The sequence below is a fragment of the Alligator mississippiensis genome, chromosome 7 (genome assembly GCF_030867095.1).
Source record: "Alligator mississippiensis isolate rAllMis1 chromosome 7, rAllMis1, whole genome shotgun sequence".
Taxonomy (NCBI): Eukaryota; Metazoa; Chordata; order Crocodylia; family Alligatoridae; genus Alligator; species Alligator mississippiensis.
This window is the reverse complement of record NC_081830.1, coordinates 46,565,791-46,587,416: the sequence shown is the minus strand read 5'-3', so window position 1 is coordinate 46,587,416 and position 21,626 is coordinate 46,565,791. Positions and strand designations below refer to the sequence as shown.

General features: G+C 40.7%; 1 protein-coding gene across 4 annotated transcripts in view; it reads right to left on the bottom strand.

The window, feature by feature from the left end:
- CLSTN2 (calsyntenin 2) overlaps positions 1-21,626 on the bottom strand; it is an 846,150-nt gene that overhangs the window by 225,509 nt on the left and 599,015 nt on the right. Inside the window, exon 1 of one of the 4 annotated variants that reach the window (XM_059730940.1) lies at positions 19,570-19,679. The exons of the other annotated variants lie outside the window; for them this stretch is intronic. Within the exon in view, the coding sequence (XP_059586923.1) occupies positions 19,570-19,576 (7 nt within the window). The 5' untranslated portion in view covers positions 19,577-19,679. Of the gene's footprint in view, positions 1-19,569; positions 19,680-21,626 lie in introns of those variants that run through there. 4 annotated transcript variants of the gene reach the window in all.

The following is a 21,626-nucleotide window of genomic DNA, read 5'->3' as shown; positions in this document are numbered from 1 at the left end:
ATGCCTTTAAGTCGGCAGGCCCGGATGAGCTCCATCCGAGGGTGCTGAAGGCACTGGCCGACATCATAGCAGAGCCACTGGCGGGAATATTTGAACGCTCGTGGTGCACGGGCCAAGTCCCGGAGGACTGGAAAAGGGCCAATGTGGTCCCCATTTTCAAGAAGAAGAGGAAGGAGGACCTGGGCAACTATAGGCCAGTCAGTCTCACCTCTATCCTCGGCAAAATCTTTGAAAAAATTATCAAGGCTCACATTTGCGAGAGCCCGGCAGGACAAATTATGCTGAGGGGAAACCAGCACAGGTTCATAGCAGGCAGATCGTGCCTGACTAATCTAGTCTATTTTTATGACCAGGTTACGAAACGCCTGGACACAGGAGGAGGGGTGGATGTTGTGTACTTAGACTTCAGGAAGGCCTTCGATACGGTATCCCACCCCATACTGGTGAACAAGTTAAGAGGCTGTGACTTGGATGACTACACAGTCCAGTGGGTGGCGAATTGGCTAGAGGGTCGCACCCAGAGAGTCGTGGTGGATGGGTCGGTCTCGACCTAGAAGGGTGTGGGCAGTGGGGTCCCACAGGGCTCGGTCCTTGAACCGATACTCTTTAATATCTTCATCAGTGACTTGGACGAGGGAGTGAAATGTACTCTGTCCAAGTTTGCAGATGACACAAAGCTATGGGGAGAAGTGGACACACCAGAGGGCAGGGAACAGCTGCAAGCAGACCTGGACAGGTTGGACAAGTGGGCAGAAAACAACAGGATGCAGTTCAACAAGGAGAAATGCAAAGTGCTGCACCTAGGGAGGAAAAATGTCCAGCACACCTACAGCCTAGGGAATGACCTGCTGGGTGGCACGGAAGTGGAAAGGGACCTTGGAGTCCTAGTGGACTCCAAGATGAACATGAGTTGGCAGTGTGACAAAGCGATCAAAAAAGCCAATGGCACTTTATTGTGCATCAGCAGATGCATGACGAATAGATCCAAGGAGGTGATACTTCCCCTCTATCGGGCGCTGGTCAGACCGCAGTTGGAGTACTGTGTGCAATTCTGGGTGCCGCACTTCAAGAGGGATGCAGATAACCTGGAGAGAGTCCAGAGAAGGGCCACTCGTATGGTTAAGGGCCTGCAGACCAAGCCCTACGAGGAGAGACTAGAGAACCTGGACCTTTTCAGCCTCCGCAAGAGAAGGTTGAGAGGCGACCTTGTGGCTGCCTATAAGTTCATCACGGGGGCACAGAAGGGAATTGGTGAGTATTTATTCACCAAGGCGCCCCCGGGGGTCACAAGAAACAATGGCCACAAGCTAGCAGAGAGCAGATTTAGATTGGACATTAGGAAGAACTTCTTCCCAGTTCGAGTGGCCAAGGTCTGGAATGGGCTCCCAAGGGAGGTGGTGCTCTCCCCTACCCTGGGGGTCTTCAAGAGGAGGTTAGATAGGCATCTAGCTGGGGTCATCTAGACCCAGCACTCTTTCCTGCTTATGCAGGGGGTCAGACTCGATGATCTATTGAGGTCCCTTCCGACCCTAACATCTATGAATCTATGCCAGAGGTACAGCAACAGCACTGACTTTTGGTTGTTGGATCATCACAGTCATAGCTGCAGTTACATGGCTGCCAAGAACAGCGGCTTTTTTCCACCCTCCTACACCCAGTTCAGTACCCAGGGTGGTTGCTCTGTTCACTCTGCCCTCATTATGCCACTGCTATGGGAGACAGGATGCTAGGCTAGATAGACTTTTGGTTTGACTCAGTATTGTAATTCTTAGGGTCTTATCTAGAGGTAGCTTGGTGAGGTCAAGTGATCCTCAACTAATTTACCTAATTTACAGGTGCCTTTTAGTGCTTTATGGTGGGATATCCCATATGCATTAACAGGATACTGTTGTTCAAAAATATCTTTTCATTAAGAGGAAAAAAGCCAAAAGGACCTTGGCATAGAGGGTCCTTAACTCCCCATATATACTTATAAATTCTATTTACTCTCCATTATATCCTTCATGTAGTAGTACCCACTTTGTTTTTTGTTGCTTACATTTTTTCCCTACAAGCTAGAACCAGCCAGATGACACCAAATTTGTTTGGTTGTCAATTAAAAAAAATGACTGAACATTGGTACGAAAGTAAAATTATTTTAATGTTTTCCCATGACTGAATTGTTTTGAAATATACATTTTCAGATAAAAGATCAGGTTACTAATTCATCTCCCCCCGACCCTCCGCTACATGAGCACTCCCTCTCTGTCTCTGATCAGTGAAATCTTGATCTCAGAAATTTCTCTCTCAAAATCCCAACAAAATTGTTACATCTTCAAATGTTCTAGTTATGGTGAAAAAGTAAATTATTGTAAAAAATATTCTGATCAAGTCTACTCCAAGCGTTTAATGAATTTATTATTTTACAATATGTTCTTCCTTTGCTTTTCTCATGCTAATCTGTTTTTTTGGTAGGTTGCTTAACCTGAGACTCTGAGTTGTCAGCCCTTTCGGTGATATGGTACATTAGTCACTTGTTGTTCCTTGCATTTTGCCTTTCAGAACAAATGTTGCCATTACAAATCTTTACATTTCTCAGTTGCCTTCTGCACAGATGTGGGGAAATCCTGGCACTATGAAAATGTGGGACCTCCTGCTGAACTTTCTAATTATCTAGTGATATGGCTGGACTCCTCCTTTTCCTCTCCCATCTCCCCCCACAAATATTCAATATGAGAATAAATCACTTGCTTTCAAAGGCCCATAAGGCATCAGCAACCTGTCCAGGGAATAATGACAGCCTTCATACCTCACTGAATTCAACAGAAGAGCTCTTATGGACTTCAATCTGATTATGAATCAGATCCTCATCACCAATTTGTCCTGTTAACATTTAAGTATTCTTAGATTTATTAGCTCTCTCTAAAACTTTACGCTTGTTCTTCATTGCCCTTTGCGCTTTATGCTTTCAAGATTTAAGATTTCAGTGGGAGTACCTACAGGTTTAAGTTTGCTCATGTGCAAAAACACTTGCAAAAGCAACCCTTTAAAAGTTAAATGAAAAACCTGCATTCTGATCTTCTTGTATCCAGACCTCAAGAAAATGATATGACATATCATGTAAAAGAAGAACAAGCACCTAAAAACAATAGTTTGTAACCAAAAAACTTTACAGGACCTTAATGATAACGTTTGAACCTGTTAGGCAGTAAGAAGGGTAGTTAGACTTTCAGCCTAAATTGGAGAAGAAACTAGAATCAGGAATCAAAGGGTATAAAGGCAGGAACCGCACCGGAGGCTGGGAACCTGGAATCATGACCAGGACTGTGCCAGATACCAGGAGCTAGGAAATCCAAGATACTTATGGCAGCTTTGCAGAAACAGAAATCAGGCTAGGTCAGAAGTGGAGAACAAGGCTGAGAGCCAGGATCCAGGGCAGGAACTGAAGATCAGACAGGAAGCAGGAATAAGGCTGAAGCAAGGACTGGAGACAAGGCTAAGGAAAGATCCAGGGTAGGAACTAGAAACAAGGTAAGATCCAGGAACTAAGGTCATAGATAAGTAGGGTCAGGAAGCTCCTTCAGAAGTGAGGTATACTGTGCAACTGCTTGGGCTGTCTTTAAGTCTGGGGCCAGAGACATTCAAGTCAGTTAACTAAACAGACAATGTCCCCCATCCTAGCTATGGCTGACTAAAATAGTTAGGATCATTAGGATGCCTAGACCTGTGGTGACTATTATTCACTCCAACTGGGGAGACTTTGGACCTGGCTTCATTCTACCTATTAGGCATCTAAGTACACCTGCATACCTACATGTGATTTTATTCTAACCTGTCCCAGTCATGAAAATACTTTAAGTCATCTACTATTGTAACACATCATCACCTTACCCCTAAGACTAAGTCACCAAAAAAAGTAGCAAGGAGGAGGAGGAGGACTTGAACACCTTTCCCATTAATTAAATCTTATTTTCCCAAATCAGAAAGCAACCATGACCACCTGAAACCTGAGACCTTGCTCCTCCCTTTGTTTCAAAGTGACCTGCATCATCACAGACCCTCACAGGAGGTGAGAGGCCCCATACCAGCTATGAACTGACTGCCCAAAGGAGTTTTTCATCTATTGACTCCCCTGTGAAATCCTATGAAATATTAACTTGCATTTCTACCCAGGAAAACTTTTACAACCTTTTCTCCAATGCCTGATGAAGGGTGTTTGTGCCCAAAAGCTTGCAATTAAAGAATTTTTTTTGCAAAAATCTTGTTGGTCTAATAAAAGATATCATCTCTATTATGAGTCCTGATTGCCTCTAGACCAATACGACTATAACCTGGATTCCCCATTAACTTTCTTTCAAGGACTCAAGCAGGGTAGCTTATCAGACTTAGACAGGCACTTTTGCACTTTTTTATACACCTGATTGTTGGAATAGAATCTGGAATAAAAAATCCCATTGACTTCAGTAGGAAGACAGCTCCTTTCTGGCCTCATCCCCATGAGCAGGGGTGCATGTTTGCAGTAGCACACATAGTAACAGCACGAATTGGTGCCGCTACTTTGTGCTGCAGTGCACGCCCCTCCCCCTGCACTATGCAGCAGGACATTGGGGGCGGGGGGGGGGGGGAAGGCTGGAGCACAGAGTGACTAAGTGCAGGGCAGCAAGCAAGCAACCCCCACACTGAGGCACCCAGTACTAAGTCAGCCTGGGAACAGCTGGCTGGGGTGCAGTTTGCCTCGAGACAGAGACAAGCTCTCCAGTGCACCCCTGTGCTAAAGCATGCAGAGACAGGGGAGCAACCTGCGAAGGGCTGCCTACTCCCCCATCTCGAGGCACACTGTGCCCCAGTCAGCTGGGGAGCGACTGGCTGGGGCGCAGGATACTCCAGTGTGGGGACTGCACAGCGTGCAGAGACAGGGGAGAAGGCAGCTCTAGGACCCTGCTCCTTTGTCTCTGCATCTGTCCCAGCGCATGCCACTTTCGCATGCTTTGCACCGCTTTTTTTTTTTTTAATCAGGGTATTTATTTACTATTGGGAAATGCCAGTAGCAATTTTTGCCCTGGCACTACACATTAGCAATGCTGTGTATGGTTTAACATGCAACACATGCAGTTTGTGGCACAGCAAAAACAAAACAAAACAACACAACAAGCTGTACATGCCTGCACATCTGGATCTGACCTCTGAGTGCTAGTAAAATGCAGAACTATATAAGTGGACCCTATTAAACCAATTCCTGTAACATAAAAAATGTACATAGTTCTCAGATGCGCAGAGATCTTGAACAGAAAAGATAATTTTTTTATTCTTTAGACTGTATTCCCTCATCACTTTCATTTTAGGAAGTTAAGCCAAAGCTTATTTTTTACTCTTTAGAAGCTATGATTGAACTTTCATTGCAATTTAATATTTAATTTGAAATTAATGAATGAAGGATGAAAATATTAAAGCTCAACATGTGTAAAGCAATAAAAATGTAATGCTATAAAAATACCATGGTAATAAATTGTTTCAGTAATTTAGGATGAAAATAAATATCTCCATATCTTTTAATTAACCACTCCTCAATAATGTAAAAAACTAAACAAAACAAAAAACACCATTAGATTTACAGTTTCTGAAGTAAATTACAACTGTAATGTGGATATTTCTAGAAATAAAAATGAAGCATTTTAGCAATTCATTCAAAACAATTTATCCAAGTAACAAAAAACAATATTAAGTGCTATTTGCATTTAATCATCCAAGCTGGACAAACAACATCTGATGTGTGTAAAAAAGAAAAAAAACGGGGAAATGGATTTCCTGCAGGGAAATCATTCTTCCCTGCACTTACCCCAGGAAACCAGGAGATGGGGGGAAGCAAGAGGCTTTTCCAGAGTGAGCGCCAGCTCTGGATGAGCCAACGGAGCTTGGGGAAGGGAAATTCTGGTCCCAGGGACAGCGAGCGGGATGCAGAGAGAAGCAGCACAGAAGAGAATGCCAAGGGTGTGGAGAGAAGCAGCATGAGAGGAAATGCCCAGAGTGGAGAAAAACAGCCTGGAAGAGGGCTGTTGGAGAGTTCCCAGGAGCAGAGGAATGAAGACAAGGAGAGCTTCGCGATGGAGGCTGTAGCCAGATGCCAAGAGAAACTCCCAGGATGAGTAAGAGACACACTGGAGGCTGTCCAGGAAGAGTGGCACCCAGGCAACGACGATTGGGAGCTGGATAATAAATAGCAGCATTGTTTTTGAGTATAGTAAAAGTTGCAGGAAGCATTGAAGACAGATTTTATTTTTTTGTTTGTTTGTTTTTCTGCAGATTTTTTTTTTTTAAAGCACCCTGAAAAGAATCCTGGGTCTCGGGAGGTGCGAGGCTGAGGTGCAGGGGATAGTGGAGTCTCATTTTTTTTTTCTGGGATTTTTGTTCTGTTTTGCTTTTTGAGTCATCTTTCTTCTGCCTTGTTTCTTGGCAAACATCCTCCTGTTGGGAAAAGTATACCTTTTCCTTGTAATAAAAAAGAAAAAATATATACTTACCATCAAAGTCATTGCAGGTGAGATTTGTATCAATTGGAAGGGGCTAAGGATGCTATAGGATCCCCTACCCTATGTAGAAAAGAAGACATCATCCAATAAAGGCCCAAGCCCTATAGCACCTACAGTCAACACTGTGGCAATAGTGTTTTGCCGATGTTCAACTACCTGCTTCAATTCAGCATCCTTCATATGCTTCAAGAGAGCAGATATTTGAGAGACTTGCAAAACTTGAAAGTTTGGGGGAGAAATTTACTTGCTACAAATGGCACGTTAAATATAGCTATTCTGTTGTCTTCATTGTTTGTTCAACATTTACAGAGGTATACATTGTGCAAACAAGGCTGCTTGGAGCAGACTGGCATCTCACAGCAAGCCATATGAAGGGTTAACATAGGCTCCTCCAAACAGAGCACTAAAGATGACTGTGCCTTTTGTATTAGCCATTAGAGTGTAGCAGAATGGAGCTTCCTTCAGCTTAGAAACCCCTCTTGCAAAAGAAGCAGAAGGCAGGATTATTCATTGAAGTCCACTCAGCATGGGAAGAAGAGAGGATGCCTATTCATGTTACAGTTTTCAACATTTAAAGTGTTGTAAAGCCATCACTTAATACACATAGGCGACTTTAGAACATTTTTAAAATGGCAGAAGTCACCTAATTAAACCTCATTGTATGTGTTTTAAATGTAAGAGAAACTCCGATAGTGTGTCTCAGCCTACCTAGTTCACCTTTATTGCACTTGTATTTAACTAGGGCTTCCCCATGACCTCAAGCTGCATTGTGCAGTGTCTGGCACACCCTGCCTCCTACTCCACAGAGTTACAGCAAAGCATGATACTCGCACCAAGCTGGGGAATGTCTGGTAAATTTTAAGGTGCTGTACCCAAAGCTCTTTAAGTGCAAAAGTTAAAGCACCTTTGGAAATGCCTGCCCTTCACGTGTATAGGCACCCAGGGATAGTAATTATGATTACCGTCTACACAGCTTTGAAAATGGGGACCATCTTATTTTTCTCTCTGTGATCAAACAGGGACCATGTACAATTTGAGTCCTTATATCCATCATGCTCACTGAACATGGGCTTACAGCGAAAGGGATTAGAATTAGAAAAAGGCAGAGGGTAAGAGAAGAGGTAGCACCTATGAAAAAGGGGAAAACAGGCAAAGAAAGGAGGCGTTTATCATAATTTTCTGCTTCAGTAGTTCCAGGAGGGCAGATTCCTACACCAGGTGATAAAGAGAAGCCTACACCTTGCAAATCCAAGCCTGTTCTTAGAGTCACTCTAATGAAACCACCTAGCTCTGCTTGCAAAAATTACATCATTTTAAAAATAATTTTGAAAGACAATTAGATAATAAACTCAAAATATTCCTTAAATGCCCTTGATTTCTTTTCTTAGATTATTAACATGTAGCAAATATGTCTATTTAAACAATATCAAATGATTAACTGCTCACTTAAAAATGGGAGCAAGTGCAGTAATATATTTCAGTACCAAATCTATGCAACTTGTCTAATGTGGCAATTAAGCACTTCTTCATAGGCAAAAAAATATTGTTGTCTAAACATGTAGCAAGTTATTTTTATTTTAAAATGATGTTTTCTATGAATATATTTCAGACATTTAAATTTGTAGTTGTTCTCTGAAAAAAACAAACAGACTAACAATGACAGCTTCTTGCTAGCTGTAGCAGTTTGCTATGTGTATTCAGAGCCAGACCTGCTACTCTTGAGGCAAAAAAAATTGTGGCTGCTTTGTACTCCTTTTAGTCCAGCAGTACCAACACAGCCGAGAGTGAACTGGATCACATTGCAGATTTGTTTTCTAAAAGCCTGATTTTCAGAATCTGCTGTTCCCACAGACTTCATTTGCAGCTGTTGGTACTTAGCACCTTTAAAGGCAAAGCTATTTAGATATATCTCTATAAAGTCCCTGACAGAAACAGAATTGCAGAAGTCTCTCTCCAGGCACAATTTGAAGAGTCGGATCAAATAATTATCACCGAGGGCACAATTTTGGAAATAAAGTCACTGTCTTTCAGACACCAGGATGGATTTACACACTTTGTTAGTTAAAATTTTTTTTTTTGTTATTTGCAAACTGAGTATACATGAAAATAACCGGGATGGTAAACAGATTATGTTCCTACCTTACTGTAAGCACAACATACATAACTTTGTGCATAGTTTATTAAACTTACCCTATATCTAGGATGTGGCTTCATTTGTTGCTTAACATCACTAAGCAAATAGAAACTTTAGTTTATTTTTTTCCCAATCTAAGCTGTCCCAAGGATTTCCCTATGGAAGCTCCTCTCAGTGTCTATTTTTCTCTCTCCTTTGACAGATAACTCCAGGATCTGTATGCCAAAATGGGGCATGGTAGTTTGTTTAGCACTTTATCCTAAGATGGCTCTATCACAAATCTGCCTGGGGGGTCTCTCAGAGCCCCAGGTTGCCACCCTGCTATGTCACAAAAGAATGTTTTTAGGCCCCCCTCTTCATGGAGGGGGCTAGACTACAATATCACTTGCCTACAAATTACTCTTTCCACCGGCAGTCTGTAAGAAGCCAAACAACAAAAAGGTTAATTACATAGGATAAAAGGATAAAAGTCAACATAATAATGATAATATGTTTATATATATATGACATGATAATATATATTTGGCACTGAAAAACAAAACAAGAAAAAGTTCCTTTCCCCTACATCTAGCTACACCTTTGCCTTCCTCAGCCTTCTTGTCAGCATCAGCAGAAATCAGTCTTCCTTGCTGATTTCTGCTAGCCCTGACCACTGGGGACTCCCTGACCCTACCTAACCCACAGCTAACTACCCATCTCCTCTCGACCAGTGCCCCCTTCCCCAGCATTCTCAACACATGAGAACTCTGCAAAAGGTTCTGCTCTGCCTGAGGTGCCTGGCATACATTTGGCTGGATGGGCCATTCCTAACCATACACCAAACAAGAAAGATGTATAAAGACAGTATGACACAATCCACACAGATTAAAAATGCAATACAAATGGACACAGAGAAACACTGGCATCTCAGTGAGACCACAGCTGCCACACCAGCACAGCAAAAGAAGAAAATATCCACATGTCATGAACCACCAAAACACAACAGGATTCATGCCAGGCCCCACCTGAGCTCTTCCTATACAGGGACCTGGAAACTACCACCCAGATACAGGGAGGTGACAAATATGAAAACCCGCATTTCCAGGATAAAACTATTCTTTAACTTCTAAATGTAATTAAAAACAATTTTGATAACATTTGAACCTGTGGCAAGGAAATCAACTCCCCTTTACTGCACCTATATAATCCACACAAAATAAGAATAGCTGGGTTAGTAGTTTAAACTAGGACAAGCGTACAGGTGTAAACACACAACACATTTATATAGTGTAAATGTTGAATGGACACACAACACTGGTGAGAGCCACATGACTCTAGAGTTACCCCCTGGAAAGTAAAAAATAATACATACTGAATGTGTCTACATAAGATGCTTTACTGCACAGCAGACTAAAGTTCTGTGCAGTAAAGCATCAGTGTCTACATGTATGCACCATGTATCATGCAGTAAATTAGCCTACTGTGCAATTAGCTACTAGATGTAAACACAGGTAGTAAACTAACTAACTAGTGCATATGTAGATGCTGACCAGGAAGAACCACCAACACTAGGAGGCCACAGGGAACAGGGAACTCCCCAGGTTCTAGTACTATTCACCTCCCAGCTCCCCCCAGCACCCAGCTCTCTGCCACACCCTGTCCCAGCAAAGCTCAGCTCCTGGCTCCCCACAGGACCTGGGAGTCGTGCAGTACCAGGACTCAGGACCTCCTGGCTTCCCTGTGCAACCCAGGGCTAGCCAGACACTGTCCCTTTTGGGGCAACTCCCAGCCAGTTCTGGCTTGTGCAGTGATTTGCCTGAGCAGCCCAGAGATGACCGGGAACTGTCCCCGTTTTGAGGCAACTCCCAGGCATCTCCAGGTTGTGCACGGATTTCCCTGAGCAGCCTGGGGCTGGCCAGGAATTGTCCCTTCTGGGACACAAGGAAGACACAGATCCACGTGGGCAGACACACCATGTAGCTAGGAGTCTCGGTGCTGTTGTGGAAAGGTCCTGCCTAATCCCGGAGAGGGGTGGGGGGGCTGGTACCTCTCTCCCCCCCATCCCCCAATGGCAGCAGGATAGGAATCCAGGCACAAGAGGTTCACAGCCCCAGCCCATGCAGGGGAAGGCACAGCTCCACATCTGGGTAATGCCCCCTAGTGGCTCGGCCATGCTGGCCCAGCAGTTTCCTGCTTCAAAGGGTTAGTCTGGGTTTTTCTCCTTGAAAGTGAAATACCTGTGATTTTCTCCTTGAAAGGGAAAAATACGTGTTTTTTCTATATTTTTCCACATGAAACAGAAAAGCACAAATTTGTTCCCAGTTGGCTGTCTGCAAGTGCCTTACTGCACAGTAATTACTCAACAGTTAACTTGCTACTTGCAGATAGCAAATTAACTGCCTAGTAGAGCAAATTACTGTGCAGTAAGGGTCTGCATGTATAGATGGTGATGCTTACTATGCAGTAATTTGCTCTACCGCATCGTAAAGCATCTCGTGTAGACATGCCTATTAACTCAAGCTGAGCTCTGATTTCATTGAATATAACTCATAGTTTTCTGATTCACCTCCACTGACCTTTTCTTAGATGGCTTTAAGTTCTATGAAAATGATTACTTTAAAAAAAGTACAATCATTGGCATAGGATAATGAACTCAAGAAAAAAGGTTTTCTTGGGTGATTATCTTTTATTGGACCTACTGCATAGTTGAGATAGTTAGACAAGCTTCTGAATGCAAGACCTGAAGAAGAATGTCTTGCATTTGAAAGCTTGTCTAACGCTATCTTAACTATGCAGTTGATCCAATAAAAGATATCACCCAAGGAAATCCTAGCCTCTCACATAATTACTTGACCATCATGGCAATATTATTACTACCATAAGAAAAAAAATAAACTTTCTGGAGAAGAGTTCAATAATTATAGGTTCAGCATACCAAACTTGAATGCTTATCCTGATTTCTATTAAATAAGATGAGTGAACAGCCAGCCACTTCTATGAACCTACTCCTCCTCCTATCCTTCCCACGTGACTCCTTCACCTGCCTAGTACTATCAGGCCAACCTTGCCTATCCATTCCTGCCTGTGGACCACTTTTCCCTTGCACTGTAATGAAGACATTTGTGGCAACTGTTAGTCAAGTCACTGGGGATCTGAGAGATCCTCTTCTTCTGCTGTCCTAGTTCTGTATTACGAACATAACTATTACATATCCATTAAGTCATTTCTTTGCAGCTCATCATTTTAGTGCTCACCATGTATTTTTAGTATTCCCCCTATGCAATCCCAGGTTGCCACTAAAACAAACCTTGCTTTTCTCCACCGATACATACTTTCTTCCAGCACAACCCTCTTCTGTCTCTAGATATTTATGAGTGAGTCACAAACTGTATCCTTCAAATGTGCGGCACTTTCCTTCTCCCCCACCATTTAGTCACATGTTTAAGAAAAAAAATCAAGATATGGAGTCTAAAAACAGAAAAAGAAAAAAAAAGTGAAAGAACAAGTTTTACTTTTAAAGTGATAGGAAATAAGAAAGGAAACACCTTGCTCATAGAATAATACAACTCTACCAGGCTAAACAGCCTTTTCTCCCTTCCATAACAAACATCTGTGATTCTACTCTGAAAAGTGACTGCTGTCACAACAAAAACAACACATTTCCTCAGTCTTGGTAAAAAACATAACTTAGCCTGGGAGAAAAGGTTTCTTTGCAAACTGAACCTGGGAACTTGAGGACAATCTATGTTCATGCATCAGATGAATTAAAGTTATACTTTTATTCTAACTCAAGTGCAGTCCAAATTTTGTCAGGAAGTTTACACACAAAAGATGACTGAAAACAAAATTTGTCCCCCAAACTGGAAAAGTTAAGCTTGCTGTTGAAAGAGTACAAAGCCAGACTACAATTCACTTTACCAGACATAGGTTTGTAGTAGATGTGCTAATAGTAATAAACATTAATTAAAAAACAAACAAACTATTTTTACTCTAAAATACCTAGGTATGACTATGTGCATAAAACAAATCAATTAGATGACACCAAAGGAAAACCTGTGCATACCATCAGTTGGTTCCTGTGACATATACATGCCCGATACTAAAAGTTCATTTGTAATAAGAAAGAGGACGAAAAGACATTTCCTCTTGCCCTTATGTCGGACGTAATTGCAGGCACCCGAGTTGTGAATCTGGACACTTTAAGGAACTGCTGATTCATTTATGCATTTATTTAAATTCAGGAAAGGGAGAATAAAATCCATTTTCTGTACAAGGAAAATGAAAGCAAAGGTAATCCAATCAATAATACAGTTGTATACAGACTCTTTTACTGTTCCATCAATGGCTTTACACAGTCAATTGCTATTTCATGGGATCACTTTACAGGGATACTTCATTGGTTCTGAGGATATTCTCTCTCATTCTGCTTTAATTAAGTAAAATTAAAGTTAATTTTACTTATTTAAAGTAACAGGTTTTCTGTTGCACATTTTCGGCTGAAGACTTGCAGCAGACAGGGTCTGACAGGTTTTCTGCTGTGGTACAAATTGCAGTCATCCACCATCAGCCATTTCCAACCTCTTCCTGAAAAGCACTGTGCTGTGCCAATCTGCAGGAACATGTAAGAGTTCATTTTCAGTGGAGGAAGGAGCAGTGTGTTTTCTCTCCCTCTTATGTAGCAGCAAAATGAAGTGGCAGGCAGGAACTGCCCCTACCTTCCCCTTTACCCATCCATGAGGAGTTTAGGAGCAAGCTGACTTTCCTCAAAACCAGGAGGTTCTGAGACACATTTGGCTTCTGCTGCTTTGTTAGGAGGGGCAGCTGAAGATCATCAACAGCACAGGCCAATGTTTTAAAGACGCAACTAATGACATATAAGAACAAGAGATAGTGCATAATATTCACCTGGCAACAGCTGCATGTTTTATTCCCCACTTTGTCATCCTCTCTTAAATAATGCAAACAGGCACATGTGGATTAAAATATTAATTCTGGCACAGAACCAACATTTTAGTAGCATTTTCCAGCAGGTGAAAACAGCAGATCACTGAAATTAATACTTTAAACTCATTTAAACTCAGTCATCCTTCGATATATTTTGTACCAATTAACAGTTCAATGAGTTATTGTGCAATCTACAAATGATAACTTTCAAAGAATTATTCTATGTTCTGTTTCAGCTGTTTAAAACGGCATTTACTGACAACATACACCCTGTTGTGCAAAAATAGTCAGCCTATTGGCTCTAAATAATTTTTCAATTTACTTTTCATGTTCAGTTTCAACTAGCAACAGACAGGCAATGAAAATATATATGGTTTGTATCAGTGAAGCTTATTCTAAATAACTTGGAAGAGATGTAAATTATTTCAATGGAGCTGCATATCAGGAGTTAATGAATTTTAAATGCAAAATATTCTCCCTTTAGACAGAACGGTTTGTTGACATTTCTGTTTCAACAATGATATACATTTTTATTATCAAGGCATTGAATAATCGCTAATTTGGCTATTGTTATTAAGACAACCCAGCAGTATTAGGATAAAGCCTCATTTCCCACACAGTATTATGAATGATAAATTATCTCTTAATGATGCATTTCAGCATACAGTAAATATAGCAGCTGATTCTTCAAGCTTAAAAAAATAAATTAGACTTCAACGTGATTCATGATGTTGGACCACTGTGAGGAAAATAGAATTTCTACTCCAAGGGGTAGATGGTCTATGTAGTAGCATGGGGATAATCAGCTAGCTTCCAACAAAATTAACAAAAACATGATTACATCCCTCACCAAGGTTAAAATGTAGTGCCCAATCCTCACTTAAGCCCTACTAACATTCCAAAAGTGATACCAGATGGACAGTCATGATGAAACATTTCTAGCCTTCACTGTGCCAATATTAAACACACAGTCATTTTCACTTATCATAGAGATTCAGAGTGGGTTGTTCCCCATTTTCTGCTTGTGAATAAAACAAAGTTGTGTACTCCATTGTGCAGATTTATGGACAGGGGAAGGGGAAAAATTAACTATAAATTTTTTCCCATTTTTATTTTGAGCTTACTTTATTCAAGAAACATGAGCTCAGTGCCAGAAGAAATCAACTCAAGCTGATGAGGAATACCAACTTCCATCAGCAGGGGAGAGAAAGGGTGAATTTTATCTTTTCTATACGATCATTTTGTACCATTCCCCATTTCATTTTATAACCCCACCAAGATCAGATAAGTGGGCCAATGAAGATAAACCACTAATGTTAGTTGAGGAAGACACGGAAGGTCAGAGAGCAGCTTGATCAGTATCATTCCCCATTCCTTTATGGGAGTCTCATCCCTGGGACTCTGTAGAGACTGAATTCTGCAGGAATGATGCACTGGAAGTAGACGGTTACAGTGTGAGCTTGTGCTTCAGAGCATCACTGTGTATTTACTGTTTGAGGAAACAATTGCCATGTATTAGAATGTAATAGAATTCCTTCGACAACAATGTAGAACCAACACAACCTCAGCCTCAAAAAGGTCCCACAGAAGTTAGAGAGAGATCTCTGAAACATGGAGATGCATGAACTTAAAAACTTTGGTGCCAAGGGCAGTTTTGGGGGTGAAGTGTTTACCTCCTCTCACAAGCTGTGGCAACATCACAGTTTGCTGCTGCCTCATCTTACACTCATCCAACAGTCTACAACAGTCACTTATTCTGTAGCTGTCATTCTGGTGCCCCTTTGAATTAGCACCCAGTGCTGGTGCCCTAGTCATCTTTTCATATTACATTACTTCCCTAAAGTGTAGAGGGGAGGAGAGAGACAGGAGTCAGTGCAAAAATATAGGGTTTCTGTATCCCTAAAGTGTCTCTGTGGCCCACACAGCTCTCAGAGACCAATCCTTTATAGAGCAGATCACTAAATTTAATACCTAGGTGTTTTCTCAAGTGTGGGAAGCAGATCCCAGCCTTAAATTCAGTGAAAATTCCATGAATGCAAAGTTGTTCCATTTATTTTTTCTTCATGTAAGAGTTATCCAGGTAGCAGATAACATTGGTTTAAAATACAGGGGATAGATTGAGCCTCTTCCTGGGAATCTGTGTGCAAAGGGAGAGGACTAGATGCATGGAGTTCTTTCTGCCAGTCAACACCTATGCTTTTACAGCACTGGCCCTTTCATTCCTCTGGGCATAGGATCCCATAAAATTACTGATTCCAGAAAGCACTTGTCCCTCCCCAACCACACTGGCCATATCTACACGAAATGACTGCACAGCTGTTCCTGCGCAGTTATTTAGTACTTGTGTGGTGGGAGAAAATTCTTTGGGGTTTATTGTTTAGTTGTATAGGAACTAGACAATTATGGGTAAAGTTTATTGTAGTTTATTTGCTTGAGTCATGACTATTAAGTTAGTAAAGAGGTAAAATGGTCCTTTTTTAAGGGTGAGGTGATTTTTTATATTTTTTATAATAAGGTAAGATTATAGGGTTAACAAAAGTAATACTTGGGCGGTGTTTTATAAATTTTTATAACAGCATATTTTTATTAAGCTGAACTAGTACTTTTGAAAAGTTAAAAGTTAAGTAACAGTAACATTATGATACGTTAGCAAGAACTTGCAGTGGTAGATACTTCTTAAGGATATGATTATTGTATTTAGAACAATGGCTTCTTTGTCTTATTTTGTTTTTTGCTGTATTTGGTTTACAGCATATAGATACAGATTCACTTGCTGCATTTTATTCAGAAAATGCTTAACACAGTTAAAATGATTACTTGACACAAGTAAAGGCTTAGCTATTATTCTGTCTTGTGGTCAGCGGCATTGCTAGGCCACAGGTTATGCCTTGTATTTAGTTGTAAAGCTAATACTTCTTAATAATCCAAATTATTGTTAATTTAACAGTATGCTATTAGAAAACTATTTTATTTCAGGGTAATAATAAACATGCTTACTACGCTTGCATACACAAGTACTAAATGACTGCAGTAACAGGCATTACTGCGCACTAGCATCCCCAAATGGCTTTTTGGTGATGCTGACTGTGCAGTAACTCGTTACTACGGTGCAGTAGTGTCACCTCTTGCTTTATGCTATGTGGCGCTGCTGCAGTCAGCATTTGCGTCAATATGGCCACTGACCAGGGAAGCTAGTCTCATGTAGGGGAGATTGAACTCTGCATCCTTTCTCATGGGATGGAAGCAAACTATTATGAGACAGCACCCGTCTAGGTGGTGTTTCACTATACCTTGTTTCCTGAACATATGGTTCTTTTAATTTATAAGCACAACATAAGATAAGGAATGGACTTCACCCATACTATTATTATTCTCATATTTTTCTCATTATTTCTTTTAAAGTGTTGCATCCTGCCTGTATATATTACACAAAATCAGGACTGCAATATCCCGAAATACCACTGTCCTAGGCAAAATCTGTAGTCAACAAATGCTGAGTGACTTCATGCAACACAAGGCAATCTGAAATGCTCACGAGTTCAAGGTTTAAAATCGGCAGCCTAATGGAAGAGAACATATAAAGCTCTTCTCTGCACACTAAAGTAGCCTGTCACATAAATGAACAAATTAATGACAACTAAAGCAGGCCTTGTCTGTTACTGGGAACATTAATTATTCCATTAATAACTACATGGATTAAATATTATTTTAAAGGGAAGTTTGGACAATACGAGTCATTAATTTCAGCTGGGATCTCAATTGTGTGTGTGTGTGTCTGTATTCATATTTAATCATGGCAGGATTTCCAAAAATGTTTTCATTCTTTTCACTAATTATCCATCTTTCCTTTGAAATCAACAGGACTGGACACCAAAGTACATGTGCTGAAATATATAGAAATGAAAAAAAAAAGAAATATCCAAACTGCAGTTTTACAAATCTGACAGCTGTGTTTTTTTAATGCACTGTGTATTTTATCTCAATTCTCTTTATGAGGTAGCTAATGACATTTTTAATTAAAATGGGACCCCTTAATTTTGAAATACAATACAGTTCTCCCTCCATATTTTACATTTTCTTAAGTTCGTTGGGCCATGTTTTGCCTGCTCTTGGAGATATACCCCTCTATAATATAATGGAGAATCAGTCATTTGCATATTAGAAACATAATTCTGTAGGTATTATTTCTCCCTCGAGCTAGCGAATTACACTGTTGGGGCTAGAATTTCAGTATGTTTCAAGTTTTCAGTAAGAGAAAATGTTCTCCATAGTAGCTTTACTTGAAAAGTGTCTTTCATTTTATAAGATTCTACAGATTTGACAAATATTATAATGTTCTTAAAATGTGGAATAGTGACAGGTTCCTCAAACTAGCGGAAACTTTTAAAGTGGAATCAATGTAAAACAGCATGTTCAGAGGAACATAACTTTTCTCAAGAGTACAATAGAGAAGCCTAATTCAACTGAAAATACTTTTTTCTTAATGTGCACTAAATCATATATCTAAACTGAACAAACTACTATTCGGTTTTCAACAAGTCAGAGGTGATACTGTTTTCTCAGCTGCAGGCAGGTCTGCTCCATCTTATGGTTTCCAGTATCCTGTAGGTAAAAATCCCCTAATTTGTAAAATGTTCAAGTAACCGTGCATTGTGTCAGTGATGTTTTACGACTGTAGTAGGGGGCAAAATCTGCTGTTTCATAAACTTGTCAGGACATGGGAATGGTTAGAACACAAGTTTTATCCAGCACATGCCGCTCCTGTGAGTTTGCCAGAGCTCAGCAGTATCACTAGCAGTGGGCAACTGGGTCACCAGCTCCAGGAGCCCAATGAGAAATGGTGCAAATATACCAGTTGCTGCCACTGCTGGCTCAGCTGCTGCAGTTGACATAGATGGCCCAACCCTTGCCACCCAGGGTGCACACCTTGACTGATCTACTTTGCCAGAGCTACTGGAACTGCATCTTTTTAATCCTTAGAGCCATATGGCTTTGCCCATGCTGACCCTTGCCATGCCCAGTGATGCAGCTGGCATGGAAACTGCACAGCAGTGCTCAGAACATGTAGAATCCTGTGCAATCATCTCTGAGGGTTTAAATAATCTGAAGGGCTTGCTTGCAAGGAGCTGCAGCAGGAAAATGAATTGCATATTATGTGAATAGCATCAAAAATCTATTGTGTGCAAACAAAAACCCAGCTTGTATAAACTAAGGAAAATAGTTGCACAGGAAATCTTAATGCCCAAATCAAATTCATTTAATAAGTAAACTTATTTCTCTAGCTCTCCTTTAGCATTCATCCATCTTAGTCACTGTTCAGTATACTTTTCCCTGGAACACTTTGTCCTCCAAAGAGTTCAAAAATTAACTCTGCCTGTAAGCCCTATACAGTATATGATGACAAAATAAGAGATTTCTATGATTTATATATGGGTTCAGCAGCCTTCTCATATTTGTTTAAACCATCAGCTATGAACACCCAAAACAAGCTTGTACATCCAAATATAAACTCTAAATAATAATCATTTTGAACAACAGTGATGATACTCCAAGGTAGAGTAGATACTTCCAAAAAGCTTTTAAGCCAAAACTACAGTTAGTTTGCTTTTTGTACCATTCATGGTAAGTAAAATAACCCATGCTTTCATCTTCTTTTTCTACTTTCAGGCTTATTAGTAGCATCACATGCCATCCAATTAGGGTAGCATATTTCTCCTCTCCCCCCCCCCCCCCCCCCCCCGCATAAGGTGAGTGCTCAGCTTGTATGCTTATGTAAGATTTTGAAGACCTAGGTTCAATATCCTGCTCCATTCCAAAAACTTTCTGTGTGACATTGGACAACTCAGTCAGTTTCTTTGTGCCTCACTTATTCATCTGTGACATACAGCATGCAGCACTTCCCTACCACACAGACAGTAAAAAAACCTGAGGCTGAATCGATTTATTCTTTGCAGGTTAGTGTAAATTGTACAGATTAAATTGAAACAGAAATCAACAGACATTTACCTTTCATTCAGGAAATTCAACCATATGCCTGCAGTGGTTCAGGCCAGAAGCCAGAGAGCTACTAGAGCAGGGCTCTCTGGTTGTGTTCACTTCCTCTTCCTGCTGCCCCAGAGGTCTCTGGGATTTGCAGTACAGAATCACAGCAGCAGGACTCTGTAGGGTTACTCATCACTTCCTCTTCCTGCTTCCAGGTGTCTCTGGGATTTGTAGTCCACAGTTGCAGCCAGCAGTAAATTTAAGTAAGGGGAGGTGGGTTTAACCCCCATCCCTATTACCAGACCCCAGCCAGGGTTTGCCTGGGAGAGGGGCAGTCTCCCACTATAGACTGGCTTGCCCATCCCCTTGTCAGCCAGTGCTCACTGCTCCAGTTAGGGAACAGAGGGATGAGGCCAGCCCTGCTCTCTGGAGCAGACAGCACAGCCCAGTCTAGGGCTGGAAAGCATGCTGGGATGCCAGAGAACTGTGATTTAGCTTGAACCAGGAAGCGGTCTGGGACAGAAGTTTCATAAACTGGTTTGACCCAAATCATTTAAGTCTGATACTACATTCAACCAGGTTTACCTTAAACCAGTTTCAGTCTTTTTGAACATGGTTTATGTGCACTGAGCTTCTGTTCTGTTACAGGTTTAAACCAGTTTATGTGTAACTTCTGTCCCTAGCCACAGGGATTTTCTGAGGATGACTTTCAAAGATTATGACATGCTAAGCTAGAAAGGTAAAGAGAAACAAAGAACTACTTTATTCAGATGGAGAGCTACTTCAGAGCCTACAAGAGGTAGCTGTATTTGATGGAGACAGAAACCTAGTCCTAAATTATGTATGTAGAAAGCAAATTATCAAGCCGTTCTGGCATAATGAGATTTCTGAGATTTCACATACAGATCTTTAAGATGGCATTACATTTGCCATGCAAGAGGCCTATAACTTAATATAAAAATGAGTGAAAGCAGTTTATGGAGTCTCTGTCCAAGTGGTTAGGACAATGAAATATTTTTTTTCACATCATGATTCTCTCAAGAGAATCTAAAAATGGTGCCTCCTGTATCTCATTGCTAAATATGTGAATATTATACAGAAAAAATACATGAACAAAATTTTGCTCATATTGCATCAACTCTCCTATATTTAAAAACTTTTTTTTTTTTTTTTTTAAGATACATGAAAGAGGATTAAGCTAACCATGATTCCCATAAAACAGTTTTCTTGAATGGTGAAAATATATCCTTGTACCTCGCATCTGAAAAAAAAGGGAGGGAACAGTGGTCCTCTTGGTCACCTTTGGATGCTGCTACAAAAACATAACTTATTGAAAAACAGATTGAAGCGTGATGTATTTAGGTGCATTTTGTGAAACTCAGCAGTGGGATATTAAGCACAAGGTACAAAACTGAACCGTTTTCATTCTGTCACAGCCAGTCCAAAGCAGTTGTTCAAAAAAAAACCCCACATGCTGAAAAAAAGTTCCATATCATCTGTCATGGTTGGCAATTTGCTATCCATGGAAACATGTTTTAGCTATAAATGGGATGCATGTTTTAATTTTTTTTCCTGCGGCCATCACAGCATTAGTTAGGGAGAAAATTACATTTTTTTCCCTATTTTCTGGGCTTTAATGCATACAGGTTCTCATTCTGATCAGGGTACACTTGCTGAAGAAGAAAATGAGTAATCTGTGTCTTTTAGCTGTGACTGCTTTATATCCCCTGTGTTTTTTCACCCATTTTTGCTTCTTTATTAGCACCTCTCACTCCTGTCAGGTAGGACTGATTGAAAACTAATGGTGAGGTCCAACTGCCAAGTTAATGCTGACAGTGAACAAAATAGTTTCAGAGTAGGCAAGTAAATTTCTCTGTAATTTGATTCAATACTCTGGGTAAAAGACACATTATTTCTATTCAACACAAGTAAGAACACAGTGGTTTGCATATGAAATACTCTAAAAAGTCAAGCTCCAAAAAAAAAAAACAAAAAAACAAACAACAACAACCAAAAAACCCAAAACCCAACTAAATCTTCAATTAGGCTATCCAGCCTATTATTTGTGTTTACTGTTTTGA